A 22,884-nucleotide genomic window follows, 5' to 3' on the forward strand; every position below is an offset into this window, starting at 1 on the left:
GCATCCACTGATGAGAGAAGCTCCTGATCTGCAGTTATGCTGGTGTGACAACTCCCTTCCCCGCATCCACCCCCCAAAACTCCTAACATTTAATCATCTGTACGCTTGTGTTTGGTATCTGGAAGGCATCTAAAGTTGCATGGCACTTAACATAAAAGGCTTTAAAGGCCTGTTAAGTGGTCACTTGTTTTTGTTTTTTTTTTTTTTTAAAGATTTTATTTACTTATTTGACAGAGATCACAGGTAGGCAGAGAGGCAGGTAGAGAGAGGGGGAAGCAGGCTCCCCGCTGAGCAGAGGGCCTGGGATCAGGACCTGAGCCGAAGGCAAAGGCTTTAACCCACTGAGCCACCCAGGCGCCCCAAGTGGTCACTTGTTAACAGCAGAACTATAACAACTTTAGCACAGCTTCCAACTCTGCTTCAGTGGCTCTCCACCTTGGGTGGTCAGTGGAAACACCCAAAGGTGCCACAGTCCAGTGAACTCCGTCTGTAGGAGGAGAGCGTATCAGTAGTTTGTAAAACTCCACTGCTCCCAATAATCCTGATGGCATTCTTACCATTTTAAATTCAGAAAGGTAGACACTTTTGGTGAGTCAATAAGCTGACTTCACAGGTTTTTTTAAATGTGAAAAAAGTGCAACACTGTCAATTTTCTTCAGAAAAATAGTGCTCTTAAAATTCATGATTCTTTGAGAAGAACCAAACATCACAGAACATGATTTCTGGGTAATCAGGTCCAGAATAAGATACGTATCTTGTGCCCAATTCTCCGAGAGATCACACTAACATTGTATAAACAATGAAGAAAGCCCCGTACCCAGACTTCAAGACGGAAACCAAGCTGGTAATTCGCAGAAGCAGCAGAGAGGGCAGCAGTCTAGTTTCGCCTTAAGTGAGTTTCCGTCAGAGAAGAAACTGAGATGAACGCGAAACATTAATGATATTCAGCAATTTCAAATCCATCTCTACACCATTTCTTCAAGCAGAGGTTTCTCGTATTTTCCGAAACCATAGAAAAGTAGAGGTCTCAGATAAGAGCCCAACCATTAGTCATGCCCATTTGGCCGACAAGTTAACAAACAAAAGGATGGAGACAACAGTCTTACAATAGTTAACCATACAGTAACTGCATTTTGATAGCTTAAGCATCCCCTACCAGAGTATGTCAGCCAGAATTATGTAAGGTTCGTTGCTTCTCGAATACTGTTCTCCAACTTAATTCCTGTCCTGTCTTCTGCCAGCATCCACGAGGCAGTAACTGCCCAGGTCCAGTGGTAGGGCAGGTGGGGGGAGTCAGGACTCCCGCTGTTTGATGAACGTCCCCAGGCTGAGTGTTAAGAAGTCGGAGCAAACATGAGGGCCAGATGGGAAGCAGGAGGAAAATGACAATGACAGTGACACTAATGACAATGACGCTGCTCAGCACTGAGGACACAGAGCCTTACGATGACCGACAACAGTAGAGTCTTATTTTTTTGAGCCTGAGAAGGCAGCAGCCTAAACTGAAAGTTGGGTCCCTCTCACGTCTCGTTGGACACCAGGGCGAACTTCGGGGAGAAGGAACTCAAGCATTATAGAGAAACTGCTGTGACCTTGTCTGACGGACACATTTCCACACCTGAGGCTGAAACACCTGCAAGGCTTTTCTCCCCTTTGCCACCCTGCCCCCGTGCAACCCACTGTGCCCTTTCTGTCCCCTGCTAGGCCACCACGGCCCCTCCCGGTGCCCTTGTGACCCTGAGCCACCCTTTGATGAACTATTGCTGCCGTGATGGGACTGGGCAGGACTGAGACACGTTCACAGCAGTTTGTCCTAATCTGGGCCAAACTACAGGTAGAGAAGCCCCGAGTATGGTGTTACCACATCCCTGCCAGCAGGGGGCACCAAACTCCCAAACATGCTGGCTTCCTCTGTCATTCACAGAAAATCGAGTTTCTTCAGAGAGAAGCCCAGCACATTATTGGACTCCGGGTTCTGGAGAAAAGTATGTGTCTCACTAATTAAAAAAAATATCATCATGTGTGCAACTGCCTGGTCCTGGTATCTTGGTTTTGTATGATGGGTCCGCTGCTAGTTGTTCTTTTGGGAGAGATCTTACCTTCCCCGTCATCATCTCAAACAAAGTTCTGGCAACAGGGCCTCAATTTGGAAGCTCCCTAAACGCCTGCTGAAATCCAACACATACACCAGAGCACGCCGCACTGGCACAGCAGTGGCCCTACTTGGTGGACAGAACTCAGGACCATTCTCATCGCAGCAGCATGAGGCCCACCTGCAACCCTGACCTTCACTTCAGGGTCCCAGAACGCTTGGAAGAAACTTCCAAAGGAACTTACAGGTTTTATTTTGGTATTATCTATTACAAGCTGATGAAAGGTTAGAATGACCTACTGTCCTCACCAATAATCACAGGAAAATACAGATGAGTTAAAATACATGAGTTAGGTTTTACAGTCACCATTCTATTGGTCTGGGTGAATGACGTGGGTCAAGTCATCGAAGAGCTACAGCCTCGATTGCCGTCTAGGACCTAACCCAGGGACCCTGCATCAGAAGCAGAATGTAGAAAACTAAAAGGAACAAACAACTCAGTGTCTTCAGTAACTATACTGCAGGCCAAAAAAAAGAAGAAGAAAAAGAACATAAAGATTAAAAGAGATGTAAGAGATCATCTGAATGCAATGTGGGTAACCTTACATGGATTTTGATTCAAATAACCAAATGCAAAACTCTAAGAGACAGGAAATTTTGAAAACTGGCCAGATATTTGATGATATTAAGGAATTATTATCAATTTTTTGGTATGAGAGTATAATATTATATTTATGATTTTAGAAACAGTTCTTACCTTTTAGAGATACACACTAAAATATAATGAAAGGATACATTTTATAATTGTTTCCAAAACAACTGATAAAGCAATTTGATGATCATTGAAGGTGGGTGATCAATATATGAGAGTCACTGTACTTTTTCTCTTAGATATGTTTGGAAGTTTCCATAATAAAAAGTGAAAACCTTTTTTTAAGTTCTTACACAAAAATATGCAATACAGAGGCTCATACCATTATGATTGGGGGACGGTTCATACATATTGTAAGCAAAATAGCTTCTGTTGCCTTAAAATGAGGAGAGAAAAATGCAGATGGATGAATTCTAAAAAGTTCCACGCATCCACTGGTAGCTACAATTTCCAAATTCAATCCATTTTTCCCAAGATAAGTTAAAAGGCAAACATATTAAAAGAAGGCCTTAAAAAACATACATTTTGCAGAGATCACCTACAAGTGTAAGAATTAATTGTTTTTCTCATTCTCAGAACTCACAGTCTCAAATAATTCTTTGGATCAGTCCCTTTTCTGGATACATTTATAATCATGAGGTCATTATTCAGCTACTCAATCAACCCTGGATACCTAGTAAGTGCTCGGCTCCATGGCTGTAGTGGTGAAGACACAGCCGCCCCCTCCACAAGCGGACATTCCAGCTGAGGTTGCAGACAAACTGTGCTAAGATTCTACACACATCTATGTGTGTCTATAAACTTTTACTTTAAAGAATAATTCTAAGAGTTGGGGCCACTGTGAGACAGCAGGACGTGTGATGATGGAAGTAATTTACTTCACACATGCCATTGCTACTCTTCTCCGTTCTGAACGCCTGCAATGCCACCTCTTTAAAACTCTGGCTGAAATGTGAGGTATTTCATACCAATTAGATAAAGAAACAGAATTGGCACAAAGGAGCTATGGCTACCCCTAATGTTTCAACAAGAGGTAAATAATACTTTACCTTTCAAAGCTTAAAACCTTTTCTGTGAAATAAAAATCCAAGAGCTTCTTCCCTTTCCTAACTATAGTCACTTATTTTACCATGAAAAAACCCTTTGGAAATGGCTGTGAGTGCTTTATGGTGGAAAACATCCCCGGATAATATCTTAATGCCCCTAAATGATTCACTAAATTTGACCATCAGATGATGTATCTGTTAGTTGGTTTTCCACTGAACACAATACCTTTAGCTCAGTATATATATATATATATATCCCTTTAGCACAAGTTCATTCCATATTTGGATTTTTCAATTGTAGTGCTTATACTGCCATTTTTGTCAGGATAATTATAGCAGGTATATAAATAGCTCTCTTTCTGTAATCTAAAACCAACTAAAAAGAAAGTAGACACCAGATACCAAGTCTTTCATGCTTAAAGGCATATGTATTCAGTTCCTTTCCATGCAGCACATAAGGTATCTCTATGCTTGTGATTTCTTTTCCAAATCAAGTTTGGGACAACCTTTGAGGATCCACCCAACCTCCAAGGCGAGCCGTCTCATATACCATGGTCTGTTAAGTATCTTACATGGGCTAAGGGGAAGGAACATTTCTGCTGACCTACAGATTAGTCAAGTGGGGAGAAGAGCTAATGTCTATGGTCTCTTCCGCTGCCATCAAGTTCATAATAGGGCTGTATCAACTTGCAACGACAGATGCCTACAGAAGCCATTCAGATATGCCACAGCAGGGAGGAAGTCATGGAAGAAGTAGGACAAACTTGATGTCCTATGATGGAGTGAAGAGGCTGCTGGCTGGAAAAAAACAGGAGTAACAGAAGTGAAGTTGTCGTCCTTAGGATGCCATGCCAAGCAGAAAGCCTCCAAAAAATCCCCCAGTCACTAGAACGTTCTTCTTCACAAATGACACTACCTAGGAACAGAAGATAGCAAAAGTGGGTTATTTTGCTAGGGATATTCTTAGGAATCAGATCTCTATTACCTATGCGATCTTAACAATGTCAATCCCTTCACCACTGGGTCTCTAGGTCAAGATGGTAGCAGGGCAATCGGAGCGGGGGACAAACCATGAGAGACTGTGGGCTCTGAGAAACAAACTGAAGGTTTTGGGGAGGAGGGGGGTTGGGGGCCTGGGGGAGCCTGGTGGTGGGTGTTACAGAGGGCACGGATTGCATGGAGCACTGGGTGTGGTGCATAAACAATGAGCTCTGGAACACTGAAAAAATTAAACTACATTTTAAAAAATGGTAGCAGGGATGTTAATGTGAAATGATACAAGGACTTTGATCGCATGACTGGCCATGTGAGGGATAAGGAGAAGCCAAAGGCAACTCCTCGGAATCTGTCTTCAGTTATGTCTGTTCGAGAGCTAAGAAATCTGCCCGAGAGTTCACTGAGGAACAGGGAAGGACAGAGTTCATGGGGGAAATTATGGGGAAAGAAAAAAAGCTGTATTAAAGCTGTATTTAAATGTAGTTCATCATTTCTTGAACTCAAGTGCAGTGACTTCATGTCCCAACCATTTAAGCCACTCATACCCCGACCTGCTCCACTCAACTGCCCAGTCCCTGAGCATCCTCACTCCCACTACACCTATGACTTCCTATGTCCCTTTCACTGGCTCTCTGACTTGACTTGACTGGACCCCACATTTCCCTACCTGAGGTACTGTCTTTTGCCATCTACCATTCATAGGGGGAACGAAAAAAATCAAATTCCTAAAATGATTGTTTTTCATTCATTATCTTTACTGTATTACTTCCTACTCATTCCTCAACTTGCTACAGTTTGGCCAGAACTGTTGTCACTGAAGTCACTGATGACTTGACTGCTGAACACTGAATTTATGACCCTCATTCCCTGGCTTCCCAAGTAACAACATGGGCTCTAAGGGGGGAACCAGCCACTATCCCTGGAGCCGGTGACAGTACCAGGCCACAAATAGGAATACAAATATTTGTGGAATGAACTAATTCCAAACCTGGATAGTTTATAACAAGTTCCCTCTGTGACTCAACAGTTTATTACATTACTTCCCATGTCACTGAAGAAGTTTTCAACAATCACGTATTACTTTTGTTATTATGTGAATAGTCACGTTCTGGCAAAATGAAAAAACTGTCACTTTTATAACCCTGAGCTTGAGGCAGGGGGAGAGAAGTGGGAAGGATTATCTGCACTCCTGGGCGCCCACAGATGCCACCATCCATCTGGGCCAAGGACCAGCATTGGCCTGCCACCTACCACCACACAGCAACTGTCATTACGTACCTGGCAAGGTGGACCAGTATTTACCACTCACCTACCTGTTTTCCAACTTCTAGAAACTTGCTGACATTTCTGGTCTTCTGGTATTTTTCTCCTGTTCTCTTGGTCTTTGTGGGTTTAACCTGTTTTATTTTGTTGCCATCACTTGGCAACATTTCAAGGCCTGTTTCAATTTCCTCCTGAATCCCTCTTCTGCACTTATTCCGTCTCTTTTTTCTGTGAACCCAGAACCTTCCTGACACCTTGACCAAGTTTATTTCTCCCCACTTCAGAGCACTTATTTCTTCGGCACATTTAACATATTTCCAAAGGTAATAAAGTAGCAAAATTCTTTTAAAAAAGAAGGACTTCTCCTGTCCCTCCCAAGTGCCTGCCAGTATAACCTAACCTGGTTTCATGTGTTGGAGCAGAGGCGAGTGAATGACATTGCCTCTGCACCAAATGCTGCCCATTTTTATTTTTATTTATTTATTTATTTATTTATTTATTTATTTATTTATTTATTTTTATGAAATAATTTATTTATTTTCAGAAAAACAGTATTCATTATTTTTTAAATGAAGTTTCGCTGCAACACCGGAGCTCAGGAGTTGTGTCAGAGACCACAGGGTCTACAAAGCTGGAAATATTTATCACCCAGCCCTTCACAAAGAACAGGCTGCCGACCTCTGAAGGTCGAAGCTCCTGCTGGTTACGTGAGCACGCCCAGGGCACACATTTCAGAGGAGCGCACGCACGGAGACAAAGTGTGATGCAAAACCGTCTGCGTCCCACTTGCTGCAAAACGAATTCAAGGCACGACCAAACCACATACATAAATGATCATTTCGCATTCGCACTCCCTGACAGAAGTCACTGGCACGTCAACTACCAGCTCTAAGCGCGCGCCAAGGGTTAGCCTCACCTCCTCCGCTTTGCTTCTGACCTCCGTGGACAGCTGGTTGCTCTTACGGATCTTCAGCTGCTCCTTGGCTTTCTTCATGTCCTTCTCTACTCGCTGCCAGTCAACCTTGATGTACCCAGTATGGTTCGCAAGCTATCGTTTCGATAATGACGGCAAAGAACAAGAAACACAGGCTTGTTATTTCTGTTCATTACGATGGAGTCACTGAAGTACGTTACCAAAAACCCTTCTGACTCTACGTTTCTTGAGACATCTGCATCTAATTCATTGCATGACAATGACATTCACTCCACATCTACTCGGTATCCACCCAACATGCAAGGGCCTATGCCTGATGTACATCAACAGACCGACCTCCAACTGCTCCTGGCAATCCTTGTACCCTTATTTATACTCTTCTCCCTCTCTACAAACTTGTAAGTTAGCCTAAAAATATAAAATGGTAAGAAGAAAATCAGAATTGAAAGTCAAGATGTAAGGTGAAGAAACCTTACAGACCTCAGCCAACATAATCGCTATCAGCTCAGAAAATCTAGTGTGCAGCCCCACAGAGGTCCCTCCAGAGCAACTTCATGTCAGTGGTACTGAGGGAAACACATCTAAATACTGCATAGAATCCGCCTACTTCCCTGAGTGAAGACAGCAGGCACAAACACTAAAGCTCAGTGAAAACACCTTCACTGAGAATGTGTGAATAGGATAAAACTGACTGCAGTATGCTGCTACCGGACGAACTAGAGGCTCATTACAGCCCGTCAGTCAATCTTCCATCCGTGTCACTTCTCTCCACCAAAGTTTTGGGAAGTCATATCTATCTGAACTTCTCAAAATATCTAAAACTGAAACTCCTCTCTAGTCTCCTCTGGCATTGTTGCTCTTCCTCTCCACGATCAAGATCCATGGGGGACGTCAGGGACATGGTGTCATTCTGGGCCACTTCAGCAGGGGCTCCAAAGGCATGTTCCATAGGGTCCTCCAAGGTCTAGTGGGGCTAAAAATGGAGGAAAAGGACCAAGACGGAGGCTGTGAACTGACAGCTCAGGGACAGAGGGATCTGGACAGAATTGCTAGACAGGTGGCAGCTGCCAACAAGAAGCATTAGAACAGGGGCGCTGGGTGGCTCAGTCACTAAGCATCTGCCTTCAGCTCAGGTCACAATCCCGGGCTCCTGGGACTGAACCCCACATCGTGCTCCTGCTTAATGGGGAGCCTGCTTCTCCCTCTGCCTGCCATTCCCTCTGCTTGTGCTCGCTCTCTCACTGCCAAATAAATAAGTAAAATGTTAAAAAAAAAAAAAAACATTAGAACAAATGCTGGGTTAAAAAACTGTCTCATTCATAAAAAGGCTATGTGAATAGCAAATAAGCCTATGAGTCCAGCTGACTGGGGCTGAGCGTGTGGCCAAGGAAGGCCACGTGTAACTGAAGGTGTGAGGTATCTAGGGATAAAAATCAAGGCACAGTGTAGAAGATGTATATGAAAAAACATTTTTTTTTTTAAAGATTTTATTTATTTATTTGACAGAGAGAAATCACAAGTAGATGGAGAGGCAGGCAGAGAGAGAGAGAGAGGGAAGCAGGCTCCCTGCCGAGCAGAGAGCCCGATGCGGGACTCGATCCCAGGACCCTGAGATCATGACCTGAGCCGAAGGCAGCGGCTTAACCCACTGAGCCACCCAGGCGCCCCTGAAAAAACATTTTAAAGCCTATGCGAAGACATTAAAGACCTAAGCAAATGGAGAGAAAGCACATATTCACAGATGACTCATTATCATAAAAGAGATTAATTCTTCCCACGTTTACTTTATGGCCACCACATCCCTCTGGTGACCAACAGCTGAGTGCACAGCATGGACTCCCCAGGTGCCACCCGCCTCCCCTAGCCAGGAGGAAGCCCTGTACTCCTTGACTACCTGACTCATGCAATACCAGAATCCCATTTGGAGAATCTTTCCTGGTGATCCTTTCAGTAGCAATTGCTTCTGTCAGTCAGGGCCCCCAAAATTCAGAGATTAAGAGATCTTGTAATGTATATAAATAATGAATCACTATGTTGTACCCTGAAACTACTATTGTACGTCAAATATACTTCAAGTAAAAAAAGTTTAAGATGAAAGTTAAAAAGCGATTTCAAAGCAACACTAAGATAATTACAAAGTCAAGCCTAGAGCAGGGTGTAGGGGAAACCACAGGGTTTAACCAAGGGTTAACCCTGAAGGGCGAATTAGAAGGACAGGAAAAGGTGCGAGGAGGGCCGCTGCCACGCAGGGAGTCTGACCTGCCAGAGAGGCAGCGAGAGGCCCAGACCTGTCCCGGCCCGCTCCGCCTATCTAGCTCCAGCCACCTCCTACCTGTAGCCACGAGACCCGCGGCCACAGGCACCCACCTGACCCTCTCCAAATTACTGACCCACAGAAACTGTGAGAGATAATAAAATGGTGGTTATGTCGAGCTTCGTATTTGAGGGAATCTGCTGTGTGGCAACACCATGCCCTAACCCGGCCACCAGCCGGGCCCGCCAGTCACCAGCCTTCTCCTCCCACACACTGAACTTTCGCCTGACCCAAGTGGGAAACTCACTCCTCCTGCGGTTCAAAGGTAGCACTTACCCTGCTAAAATGAGGGCCGTCGACTGCAGGACACGAAGGGCTATGAATTCAGAGACTGGGGCACAATTCAACAAGTTATGGCTCCTACAGAGCAGTGGTTCTGACTCTGCTCCACATGAGAATCACCTCAGGACTCTTAAAAATACTTAGATGTGAGGGCGCCTGGGGGGGCTCAGTCAGTGAAGCGTCTGCCTTCAGCTCAGGTCACGATCCCTGTGTCCTGGGATCGAGTCCCGCATCGGGCTGTCTGCTCGGCGGGAGCCTGCTTCTCCCTCTGCCTGCCATTCCCTCTGCTTGTGCTCTCTGTCTGTCAAATAAATAAATAAAACCTTTAAAAAAAAACACTTAGATGTGTGAGCAGACCTTCCACCTATGAAATCAGGTGGGGAGAGGGCAGGAGGCAGGCCTCAAGCATAAGCGCTTTTTAAAACTCCTTAGGTAATTCCAACATGGAGTCAAGTTTGCAAACCAATACCTCATAGTTCTGAAATTAACTCTGGCTCATCTGACTGCTCTGGAATCAGTGTTCCCTGTGTAAAATAAACCCTACCACAGGGCCCTGCATAACACTTCATATTTCTGAAATCACATTTCTTTAATATTTCAAGTGGTCTTAAAAACCCTACAAGGGAGCTATGATATGGAATATATCCTATGTCCCCATGTCACAGATTCCAAAGCAAAATGTGACTACTAACTGGTGAAATTTGATTCAAATGGTCACTAGCATTTCAAATAGTATGCTGAAAATAAGTGCAAGGGCTATTCTAGAATAATATACCCAAGACTACGTGACAGCTCCTCATACCGCATTCCTCATGGGCAAGGGGGATTTCCAAACATCTGGGGACATTTCACATACAGACCTGAAGGAGAAAAAATCCACCTCCCACGGCTGTTGCAGCCAACTTTCCAACCTTCTGGAATATGAAACCCGTGCACCTACAAAAACCAAAGCAACGTCAGACAAGTGGACAGGCTGTTGAGTGCACACATACATGCACGTCTAACAATGTTCATATCTACTTACCTTGGGATGACCCAGCTCCTTCCCACTCTTAGGCTGTATCAGCAGAGAGCAGAGGCTCTGAGTTCACCAAGACCCTGATTCAAATCTTACCTACCTACCACTTACTAATTTTGTGGTCTTGAGCAAATCTAAACATTTATGTATTTATTTATCTGAGAGAGAGCACTGGCAGGTGGAGGGGCAGATGAAGAAGCAGACTCCCTGCCCAGCAGGGATCCTGGGACTCCGGGATCATGACCTGAGCTGAAGGCAGACAGTGAATCAACTCGGCCACCCAGGCGCCCCTGGGTTGCACTTTAAAAGATGACTCTGGCTACACTGTGGAGAAGGAATTCTAGGGGGAAACCATGAAGGCAAATATCCTCCCAGGAAATTAACAAACCTGAGGGGACCCCCAAGCTCTGCATATGAGTAAGTGACTTTGGCGAGAGCCATTTACAAAACCCAACTGCGTTTCTATATACAAGCAATGAACAGTCAGAAGTTGAAATTTAAAAATACCATTTATAATAATATCAAAAAATAAGATGTGCAAGACCTACAAAGCATTGCTGAGAGAAACTGAAAGAAACCTAAACACAGTTTATGGATCAATGCAATCCCAGTCAAAATCTCATCAGATTTTTCGCAGAAACTGGAAGCAAGCTTATTCTAAAATTCATATGAAAATGCTGTGTACCCAGAAGTGTCCTACCAACTTAAAAAAAGTACAAAGTTGTAAGATTTACCTGATTTCATGACTTATAAAGTTACAGTGATAAATACAGTGTGATACTAGCACAAAGATTGACAAAACCACTTAACAAAGAGTCCAGGGGGCGCCAGGGTGTCTCAGTCCGTTAAGCATCTAACTCTTGATCTCAGCTCAGGTCTCGATCTCATGGTTGTGGGTTTAAGCCCCACAACTGGGCTCCACACTGGGTATGGAGCCTACTTAAAAACTAAAACCGAAACTAAAAATACTTTAAAAACAACAACAACAAAGAGTTCAGAAACAGAGGCACCTGGCTGGCTCAGTCAGAACTCATGGGTTTGAGCCCCACATCGGGGATAATTACCTAAAAACAAAATCTTAAAAAAAAAAAGAGTTCAGAAACAGACATCTAGTCAATTGATTTTTGACAAAAGTACAAAAGCAATATATAGAGAAGTATAGTCTTTTCATCAAAACAATTAGGTACCATATGCAAATAAAGAACTTAGATTCCTACCTTGAAACATATTCAAAAAGTAAAACAAAATCAATCATGGACCTAATGAAAAATCTAAACCTATTTATTGTCTAGAAGAACATACAGAAGAAAGTCTTAGTGATCCTAGATTAGGAAAATATTCTCAGACATGACATCAAAAGCTAGAGCTACAGGGGCGCCTGGGTGGCTCAGTGGGTTAAGCCTCTGCCTTTGGCTCAGGTCCTGATCTCAGAGTCTGGGATCGAGCCCCGCATGGGGATCTCCACTCTGTGGGGAGCCTGCTTCCCCCTCCCTCTCTGCCTGCCTCTCTGCCTACCTGTGATGTCTCTTTCTCTGTCAAATAAATTTAAAAAAAAAGAAAGCTAGAGCTACAAAAAAAAAAGTTGATAAGTTACATTTCAAAGTTCAGAACTTCCGTTCTTTACTGTTAGGAGAATAAAAAGCTAAAAAGTAGAAGAATATATTTGCAAAGCACATATCTGATATAAAAGATAGATGGATGGCAAAAACAAGGCCATGAAAAGATGCTAATATCATTAATCATTAGGGAAATACAACTTAAAACTACAGTGAGATACCACTTGATGGTTGTAATCAAAAAGGCATAATGCCCAAGAGCTAGTGAAGAGACGGAAAGACCGGAACTGTCCTACGTTGCTGGCAGAGGTATAAGACAGTACGGGCATTTCACAAAAGTGTATGCCAGGTTCCTAAGAAGTTAAGGCATTCCACTTACAACCCCCAGCCATGCTATTCCTAGGTACTGACCCAAAAGAAAGAAAAGCGTATGTTCATGCAGACTCGCACACAAATGTTCATAGCAGTTTTGGCCCCGAAGTGGAAACAAACCAATATCCACCAAAGGTAAAGGATAAACAAAATGGTTCTTCCTCACAACAGACTACTACTTACCAAGGAAAAGGACTGAACTACTGATTTAAAAGAAACAGCATTGATGAACCTCAAAATTAGTACGCTAACCAGAAGAAAGCAGCCAGACAAAAAAAGAACACATACTGTATAATTCCATTTATATATAATTCTTAGAAGATGCAAAGTAGTCTACAGTGATAGAATGCAGATCAGAGGTTAGTGGGGCATGAAAGCGATTAGGCAGAGGTACAAAGAAACTTCTAGAGTGATGGATGTGTTCATTACCTTGACTGTGGCTATGATTTATACGTATGTATAAATCATATAAATCCATCAAACTGTATACTTTATAAGATGTTATTTATTTATTTGACAGAGAGAGAGAGAGTACAAGCAGGGGGAGGGGTAGGGGGGAGGGAGAAGGGAGCCAGATTGGGGGCTCTATCCCAGAACCCTGGGATCATGACCTGAGCCAAAGGCAGACACTTCCCCAGCTGAACCACGCAGGCGCCCCTCAAACTGTAAACTTGTTTAAATTGTACTTTTAAACAGTTAAAGAAAGTAAGTTAAAAAGTAAGTTAAATTGTACTTTTAAACAATTGTATACTTGTTTATACTTCTGATTTGGCAATTTATTTACTAAACTGTTTAAAAAAATAAAAAATAGCCAAAAAGTTCCTGGGAATCAAAATGGCAGTTACACACAGAGAGAGTGTGGCAGAGTAATGGAAGAAGGATAACTGACTTGGGACAACTGGGTATTCCACATGAAAAAAAAGAAAGAGGAATCTACCACAAACCAAACACAAAAAACAATTCCAGGTGGATCTATAAATGTAAATGTGAAAGGTAAAGAAATAAAGTTCGAGCATATGGGGTAGGCAAAGATTACTTCAACAGGACACAAAAATTACTAACCATTAAGGTAAAGATCAGTAAAACTGACCATATTAAAAATAAGATCAGTGCATCAAAAGATACCAAAAGGCAAATGAAAAGACAATCACAGAATGCAGAATGAGTAAAAATCCCTGTAAAACATACAACCAACAAAGGACACCTATTCAGAATATATAAAGAACTGTTGTAACTCTGTAAGAAAAAGAATGACAACTTAACAGAAAAATTACAAAAGATTAAAAATGAGACTTTATCAAAGAAAGAAGAGATCCAAAATGGTCAAGAACAATACATAGAAGTTAGTCAATGTCACCACTACTTAGCAAAGTATAAATGAAAAAATGTGAGATACAACTATCAGACCAGTAAAAATTTAAGTCTGGCAAAATCAAGTGCTCACACGAATGGAGAACATCAGTAACACTCAATCCTTGTTGCTGGGAGGGTAAACTGTTAATACTACTTTTGGAAAGCAGTTTGACTTACCCAGCAAAGCCAGATACTTATGTCCCATAACCTAGCAATTCAACTCCTAGGTACAGACCATACAAAAATGTGCATATATACACACCAGGAAATTAACTGTACAGAGTTCCTATCAGCATTGTTTAAATTAGCCCAAAACTGGGGACACCTGGGTGGCTCAGTCATTAAGCATCTACCCTCAGCTCAGGTCATGATCTCAGGGTCCTGGGATGGAGCCCCACATCGGGCTCCCTGCTCGGGGCAAGACCGCTTCTTCTCTCCCTCTGCTGCTCCCCCTGCTGTGCTAGAATCTCTAACTCACTGTCAGATAAATAAATAAAATCTATTAAAAAATTAGCCAAAAATGGAATCAACTCAAATGTCAGTCATCACCTGGATAAAAATAGTATGGTATAACATGCAATGAAATTCTATATACAAATGAAAACAAAGAAACTATAACTACACACAAAACAAATTGAGCAAAATTGCATTTACTTAAAGTTCAAAAGCAGGTTAACTACAGTATATTAGTTACTGATAGAATTGGTGTTAAACTACAAAGAAAAAACTACATAATTATCAGTACAGCATTTATCTCTAGAGTTTTTGGAGTGCTAGTTACATTTTTTTACCTGTGTGGTGGTTACATAGGTGTCTGCTCTATATGTATTCATTAAAGTGTACACATATTATAGGTACTATTCTGTACTTACATTATCTTGTACAATAACGTTTTCTTTTTTTTAAATATTTTATTTATTTATTTGATAGAGAGAGATCACAAGTAGACAGAGAGGCAGGCAGAGAGAGAGAGAGAGAGAGAGGGAAGAAGCAGGCTCCCCGCCGAGCAGATAGCCCAATGCGGGGCTCGATCCCAGGACCCTGAGATCATGACCTGAGCCGAAGGCAGAGGCTTTAACCCACTGAGCCACCCAGGCGCCCCTACAAGAACGTTTTCAAATGTAAAAAGTAGAGATGAGATTGATGCCTTATATATGCCTTGAATTTGTTACAAATGAAGCCATAAGCTGTGTCACAACTGAGGAAGTTATTGGCTGGCTCCTAATTATACCGCTTTCTATCTATATGGCCCTGGGCCTTTTAAGCCTTAGTTCCTATAAAATGAGCAGAATTACAATACCAATGTCAGAGTTGGTGTGAGAAGGAAATGAAGTATCTATATAAATACTAAAATATTTGTGTATGTTTGTGTTCTCTACTTCTTGGTGTAGAGAAAAGTGAATTTTTGTATACTGTTAGTGGAACTGTAAATTGGTACAGCCATTGTGAAAAACAATATGGACGATTCTCAAAAAATCAAAAATAGGGTGCCCGTGTGGCTCAGTCAGTGAAGCATCTGCCATTGGCTCAGGTCGCGATCCCGGGGTCCTGGTGAAAGACCCTAGAGGACCCGCACCCAAGGACGCACTCACAGACCACTGGATGCAATAAGCAAGAGGATTTTATTCGGGTATGCTCGGACTCCCAGGGACACTTGACCACGAAATCCGCGAGGGATGGGTCAGTGTCTGAGAGCCCCGATCTGTTTCGGGAGTCCCTTAATATAGAATTTTACAGTCCATTACATCAGAGCCCTCACTTTTCTAGCCAGTAATTTCAAAGCATTACAGTAAGGCCTACACATAGGTAGCCAATCCTTTAAAACCAACCATACATTCTGGCCAGTCACCGTTCAGGTAGTGTACAGTAGAGGGTACGTGTTGAATTGCACGTTTCTAACCTTTATCTGTATACGTGCTGAACCGCTCGTCTCCAGCTAGCGTACGTGCTGAACCGTATGTCTCCGGCCTTGGTACGGGAGACAACCCTTATCAATTTTATTTAGTAGTAGGGGAAATTCTTAACAGGGGAAGGGTATAATTTATTTGATTACACAGCGAACGAGGGTTTAAGCAATTTTTCATTTCTTAGCAAAGCATTAGAAGCATTATTATACAGAAGCCAGAAACAGCTGGGGTAAACACAGATTTTTGCTATTCGTTATCCTGTTATGCTGCTTGCTGACTCCCTTATCTATGGTCAGCTAGCCACAGTTTCTTAGTTAGCATGAGCTGGTTATAAAAAGAATGTTAAAACTTATAGGCTATACTATAGTTCTGACCTGGGGTCCTTCACTGGGATCCAACTGTACATCGGGCTCCCTGCTCAGCTTCCTTTCCCTCTGCCATTCCCCTCTCTCTCTCTCTGACAAATTAATAAAATCTTTTAAAAAACTAAAAATAGAACTATCACAGGATCCAGCAATTCCACTTCGGGAAATTTATCTAAAGGAAAGAACTCTAACCCGACTCAAAAAGATATCTGCCACCCCCCATTCACGGCAGCACTGTTTACAATAGCCAAGTCATGGAAACAACCTGAGATACATCAGTGGATGAACGGATAAACGTGTCATACACACATGCCCCACATACACCACGGCGTATTATGCCGCCATCCAAAAACGAAATCCTACCATTTGTGATAACACGGACTGACCCTGAGGACATTATACTGAGTGAAAAGTCAGACAATGGCAGACAAATACTGTATGATCCCCGTTATATATGCAATCTCAAACAAAAACACACAAAACTCATAGGAAAAGTGATCAAATCTGTGGTTACCAGAGTCGGGGGGCTGGGGGAGAGGGAATTAGATGAAGGTGGTCAAAAGTTACAAACTCCCACTTAGAAGGAAGTATTAGGGAGGTAATGTACAACATGAGGACTATAGCTACCGCTGCTGTATGGTGTACAAGAAACAGTTAAGAGAGTAGATTCTGAGAGTTTTCATCTCAGGAAGAAAATTTTTTCTTCTCTTTTTATTATATGTGTATGAGATGATGAATGTTCACTAACCCTGTTGTGGTAATCATTTCACAGCAGATGTAAATCAAACCTTAAAAATACTTCTCAATAAAACTGGAAGAAAAATGAGGACAGACAATGCAACAACTCTGAAATTTCAAAAACTCTGAAATTGGTACTGCATTGTCTGTCCTCATTTTCACTTAAATGAAATATTTAAGTACTCAAAACAGTGCCTGGCATGTATTAACTACTATGTTTACATGAATGCTACACACTAAGTGATCAATGTCACAAAAGTCAATGTGCTTTCATTAGTTAAGGAGAAGGTTCGTGTAACTGCAAAGCTAAATCATGCAAAAAAGACAATGGACATCGTTCTCATCACTTACCATCCAGTAACGCCTCCAATTAGCAGCTGGGTTGCCACGCTGTATTTTTCAGCCGAGGGCCCAGACTCCTGCCCAAACAGCTTGCGCCACCATGGCTGCTTTTTAGCAAATTCTGCAAGGTCCAGTGACTCAAAATTTCCCTCAAAGTTTCCTACAAGAATTAAGATACTGAATAAGAAAATATTTACTTTTACAATAAATCACAATTCTCAACTAGATTTAAGAGATTTTTAAGGAAGTGGGTATTGTAGTAAAAACCTGCAAATATTCTATTTTACATGGCAAATTAACTCTGAAATTGTAGCTAGTGACTTGAAAATCAGACTAAAATCAACAAATAATGATCTGTCTTAGAGGAAAAAATGACTAAACAATTTAGAATTAGTAGCCTAGTTTTTCCTGTCAAATTTAAAAACAACCAATGGCTGTACAAAACCTGATAGTAATAATAATTATCCTAAATAAAACGGATTTTCTTCACTTGCCTCTCCTTTTCAAGAATACAACACTATTTAGCCCACAAATTCACAAATTTTTACCACTATATGGATCTCCATTGATAATAAAAATAAAAGGTAATGTTCAATTGAGCTGTTACTATTCACTAAGCAATGTGCTAAACAATAAACATATATACCTAATTAAATCCACAGAACACAGTAGGTACAAACCAAGTTAGTATTTATTACCCTGCTTTATAATTAAGAAACAGAAGCTCAGAGGTTAAGTGATTTGTCTAATTCCGTTTTCTGTGGTTATATAATGCAGGGATAAATTTAATGAACGAGACACAAGACCTCTACACTGTAAAGAACAAGACACTGCAGAGAGCAAGTGAAGATGACGGAAACTGAAACTGACGCATTCCTTTGTTTTGCAAAAGGCCATACTGTTACGATGCTCCCTCTCTCCCTCTCCATCTACAGACTCCATGCCATCCCAGTCAAAGAGTACATTTTTACCTAGAAGAGGACAAGCTGGTTCTAAAATCTACATGGAGATGGAAGCACTCACCTGGAGTAGTGTTCTAGGTCCTGTGCCAAATTACCCCAAAACTTCATGGAGCTAAACAATAATGTATTATGCTCTTAGATTCTGCAGGTCAGGATTCAGACAGGATAGGGCATTACAGTCCATTCCTATTCTGTGATGTCTGAGGAGTCAGCTGGAAGACTTACAGTCAGAAGGTCTGGAATTATCTCTCACACTCACACACACAGGCTGCCTCTCTATGTGGGTTCATCTGGACTTCCTTACAGCATGGTGCCTGGGCTCAAGGGTACACTCCAAGGGAGACAGTGAGAGAGCAGGGAGGCAGCTTGAAGGCTAAGCAGAAGCTGTTAACTATTTAAGACCTGGCTCCAGAAGCCAAGCAGTATTACTTCCACCACTTTCTGTAGAAGCAGTCACAAACTCCCACACAGATTCAAGAGGGAATATGTAGATCACATCACTGAGTGGGAGGAGTGTCAAAGTCACACTAAGATCAGGTGGAATGAAAGATACTGTTGGAATCATTTAGGAAAATACAACGTGCCACAAGTGGTCAAAACTGTTTTGGGGGGAAAAGAACAGTTTGGGGCACCTGGGTGGCCCATTCAGTTAAGCTTCTCCTCTTGGTTTCAGCTCAAGTCAAGAGAGGAGCCAGCTTGGGATTCTTTCCCCATCTTTCCCTCCTCCCCACCTGCTCACATGCTCTCTCTCTCTCTCAAATAAGGGAATCAACTTTCAAGGAATTTCAAGACTTCTCACAAAGCTACAGTGGAATACAGCTACCTAAGGTCAAGACTTATAAAGCTATCATATTTGACAGTGTGGAACCAACACACAAATATGAATGGAAGAGAACACAGAGTCCACAAGCAGATGTACACATACCCATTCGATTTTCAAGAACATGTCACCAAGGCAATTTAACAGGGAAAAGAGTGTTTTAACAAATTGTGTTAGAAGTACTAGGTATCTGTACTAAAAAAAATGTAATCAGTACCTTACATCATATACAAAATATAATTCAACATGGATCATAGATCCCAATTTAACAGAACCAAAATATGGATGTTTGAAGAGGTAGGTATTACATGGGTTTACAAACAGTTACACAAAAATTATTTTTCTAATGTAACATTAGACACCAGTACAAAAGAACAGTAAAACATTACTGCTATGTTGAAGAAATTCTCTCCCTGTGTTAAACAATATCACTGAAAACAAGAATGAAAAAAGTGGGGGGCACCTGGGTGGTTCAGTGGGTTAAGCCTTTGCCTTTGGCTCGGGTCATGATCTCATTGTCCTGGGACTGAGCTGAAACAAGAGTCTGACTCAACCTACAGCGTCATCTGGGTGCTCCTAAGTTTTCTTTTAACATAATTTTGGAGGCTCCAGTGAAAAGGGGGATCAAATCAGAGACGTTTAGTTCCTGTAGCTTCACTCAGTTATTCAACGAATACTCTTAAACAGTATGTAGACAAAAGTCATTTAGCCTTGTTTACGGGTCAAGGAAAAGAATTACATTGTGTATTTCCACCCTTTGGTCATATAAATTCGGTAGGGTTCTGGTCAATGTTTAACAACTGGCTGGATGTGATCTCTAGGGTGTATCAATTTCCACGAGATACTCAGTCTCCGTGAGTGTGACATCATGGAACTGTGACATAACTGAACGCAGGGTTGGAAAGAGATGTGCAGAGGAGCATGTTATACTGTTATTTCCATCACACAGCATATATGTAAATAACGTCAAGAGTATAGTTAAGAGCATAGCATAGCAGATAATTAAAAAGTCATGAATTCTGAGTATCTTCACTGACTTTGTTTTCAATATAATTTATGTAATTTTAGGTTTATATAATTGGGTTTTCGAATATGGCCGTGTTTCGCATGGGATCTTGTGATCCAGTACCGAAATGAGTATGACGTGAAGCAAGGTAATTAATTAGTAGGGAAAGAAGCGTGACTTAAAGCGATGCTCCTCCGTGTATTTTATTATAGAGAATGTTCTTTGAGTACACGGACTAAATAAAAAAAAAAAAAGATTTCCAAGTACACCCCACGTGCACTACTCTTTCAAAACCATCAATAGCGCAACAGGAGGTTCCTTTGCACACAGAAAGAGGTTTGCCAAGTGTGTGAACCGACCGGCAAAGGGACAAAGCCGTCGCCGCAGGCTGAAAGTGGCGCGGCGCTTCCGAGAAAGAGGACAGGACGTCTCCCGGGCGGCGCCGGAAGGCTCACTGAGCCCAACTCGACCACACCCCGGGGCAGTTCGGTCCCAGCCTGGCGCCTGACCTTGGCCGGACCCTTGGAGCAGCAGGGTCAGGGGCGAGCCCGGGACGCCCTCCCGGTCCGCGCGCTGCCAGAACTCCCGGGGGCGCTCCGCCGAGACCCGCGAGCACGCAGCCCTTCCCCTTCCGGAGCCCAGAAAGGCGGCTCCCCGTAGCGCCGGCGCGACGCGCGCCCGCCCCTACCTTGACTGGACGCGGCCATTTCGGCGAGCTCGTCTCGCGATGACACCCGCAGGGTTTCGGCGCGGTAGGGCGCGGAGTGGCGCGCCGTCATCGCCGCAAGCTGGCTTCCGGCACGTGGGGCAGATGTTTCCATTCCCACGGCGGCGGCGGAAGGGGGCGGGCCGGCCGTCTGACGGGCACTTCCCACCCCCGTGCAGGGCTGCGTCACAAGGCTCCGCGGCCCCGCCCAGCGGCTGCGCCGAGACGCGCGTGCGCGAGAGCCGGCTCCGAGGGAGGCGCTTGCAGGGCTGTTTCTTGAGACCGGGCCGTCGCCTCGCCGTCCCTACTAAAGCCTATTTTACCCGTTACTTTATTAAAAGTAAAGCTGACTAGTGTCGACGTTGAGCACGTATTTATGAGTGCTCGTATGTGCCTGGCTTTGTCCCAGTAGACAAAGACGCTTACAAAACCATGGCAGTGAGAAGCCTGTGAAGCCGTTTCCGTGCCAGAGCGCTAGTCGTCTCGCTCTCGCGCCTTCCCAGTTAATGGCAAGTTCACAATTCCAAAAACTTTGGTCTTAATTTTGAACTCCTCTCTCAATGCCTCATAGATACCGTTTCACAGGGAATCCAGCAGTTTCTCACCCTCCAATGCCCAACTTACGATCAGTCATTTCTTGCCCGAAGTGAGTAGGTCGACCTGCTCCTTACCTTGTCTGCCTAAAGTCTGTTCTCTCCCCGCCAGAAAGACCAGTCGAAAAGCTGATTCTTATCACAGCCCTCCTCTACTCAGAAGCCTACCATGTCTCCCTGTTGCCCTTAGTAGAGAAGCCAAACTCCTTTCGATGAACTGTAACCTACTCAGATTTCCCATGGAAATCGTTAAAATTGTAACCTTCTACATCCTTCCTTCCCCTGCTAGCTTTCCTTTTGTTCACAGCACTTATTTAACCTCACAACATACTGTATGACGGACTTACGTTCGGTAAGTATTAATTATATCAGCTGCTTATATATTTCAATGCTGTGTACCTCGCGCTTAGAAGCATAGCGTAGGAGTTTGGACCATTAAGTATGGAGTTGGATTACAGGGGTTGGAACGCTACTGATTGCAAACCTTGTAATCTTGGCCAAGTTGCTGAACCTCTCTATGCTTGACTTTCATCACTTTACAAATAAAGACAAGAATAGCAGCTAAATTAAAGTAACTTACACCAGTTCCTAATCAGTACATGCCAGCTATCACCTCTGTATCCAGGTACCTGCCGGAGAGAAGGCTTCAGCAAATGTTTGCCAAAGGGATTTCTTCCTGCTTGTTTCCAAGCTGTACAACCCCTCACCAGCTGCTCTCAGTCACATCCATACTGTGCAAAACTGTACTCTCAGTGATAACATTTCTTATAGCAACGCTGATCAAGTTTCTTCTTGTTTTCTCCTATACTTTGAGGTCCTCACTCCCCCTGATAAACATTAATCTGGGTAGGGGCTCTGCTTGAGCTCAGCAGGGTTACGTATTGATGTAAGGAGATATAGCCTGTACCTGGGACAAATGCAAACGACCTTAAGCATCACACAACAGCAATGCCATATAAATAAATACATGAATACTGCATAGTTATGAGTGCTACATAGACAAATGAAGACAGGAGGGACATCAATAGTGTCAGTGGGAGTAGAGAACTTGCAGTGTAAATGCGGTAGTCCACATTTAAGCTCATTGAGAAGGCAAGACCTGAGCCATGACTTGAAGGAGATGTGGAAGTGGAAATGTGTGGCGATCTAGGGGAAAGATATTTCGAGTAAAACGGATAGCAAGTGCTAAGGTCCAGGTGCAAGAGTGTGCTTGGTATTTTAAGGAAGAACAAGAAGGCCAGTAGCCATAGTGACATGAGACCACAGAGGCCTAGAGGAAAGGGACATGCAGATCATGGGAAATGCTCCAGACCATGGGAAATCCAGCATGATAAAGACTTAGGATTTTACTCTGAGTGAAGTCAAACCAGTGGAGGGTTCTGAGTGAATGAGTGGCACGATCTGCTTTATGGTTTTAAAGTCACTCAGTGGTAGCTGTGTGAAGGGCAAAGGTAGACACAGGGAGACTATTAAAATACGGCTTACTCTTCTTTGTGCAAGCGGATGCCAGAATTTCCAACAACATCCAGAGCTGCCTTTCCTGTTGCTTCTACTAAGGAAGAGGTTG

At 43.0% G+C, this 22,884-nt stretch overlaps 1 protein-coding gene across 1 annotated transcript; it reads right to left on the reverse strand.

Moving 5' to 3' along the window:
• Positions 1-4,543: 4,543 nt before the first annotated feature.
• FUNDC2 (FUN14 domain containing 2) lies at positions 4,544-20,921 on the reverse strand. The gene is made up of 5 exons (XM_059385475.1): positions 20,707-20,921; positions 17,240-17,390; positions 10,440-10,515; positions 6,966-7,097; positions 4,544-4,706 (listed from the first exon to the last, which is right to left on the reverse strand). The coding sequence occupies exons 1-5, from the start codon at positions 20,837-20,839 to the stop codon at positions 4,629-4,631; spliced, it is 570 nt and encodes a 189-aa protein (XP_059241458.1). The 5' UTR covers positions 20,840-20,921; the 3' UTR covers positions 4,544-4,628.
• Between the last annotated feature and the right edge of the window lie 1,963 nt (positions 20,922-22,884).

This window comes from Mustela nigripes, chromosome X, assembly GCF_022355385.1.
Source record: "Mustela nigripes isolate SB6536 chromosome X, MUSNIG.SB6536, whole genome shotgun sequence".
Taxonomy (NCBI): Eukaryota; Metazoa; Chordata; class Mammalia; order Carnivora; family Mustelidae; genus Mustela; species Mustela nigripes.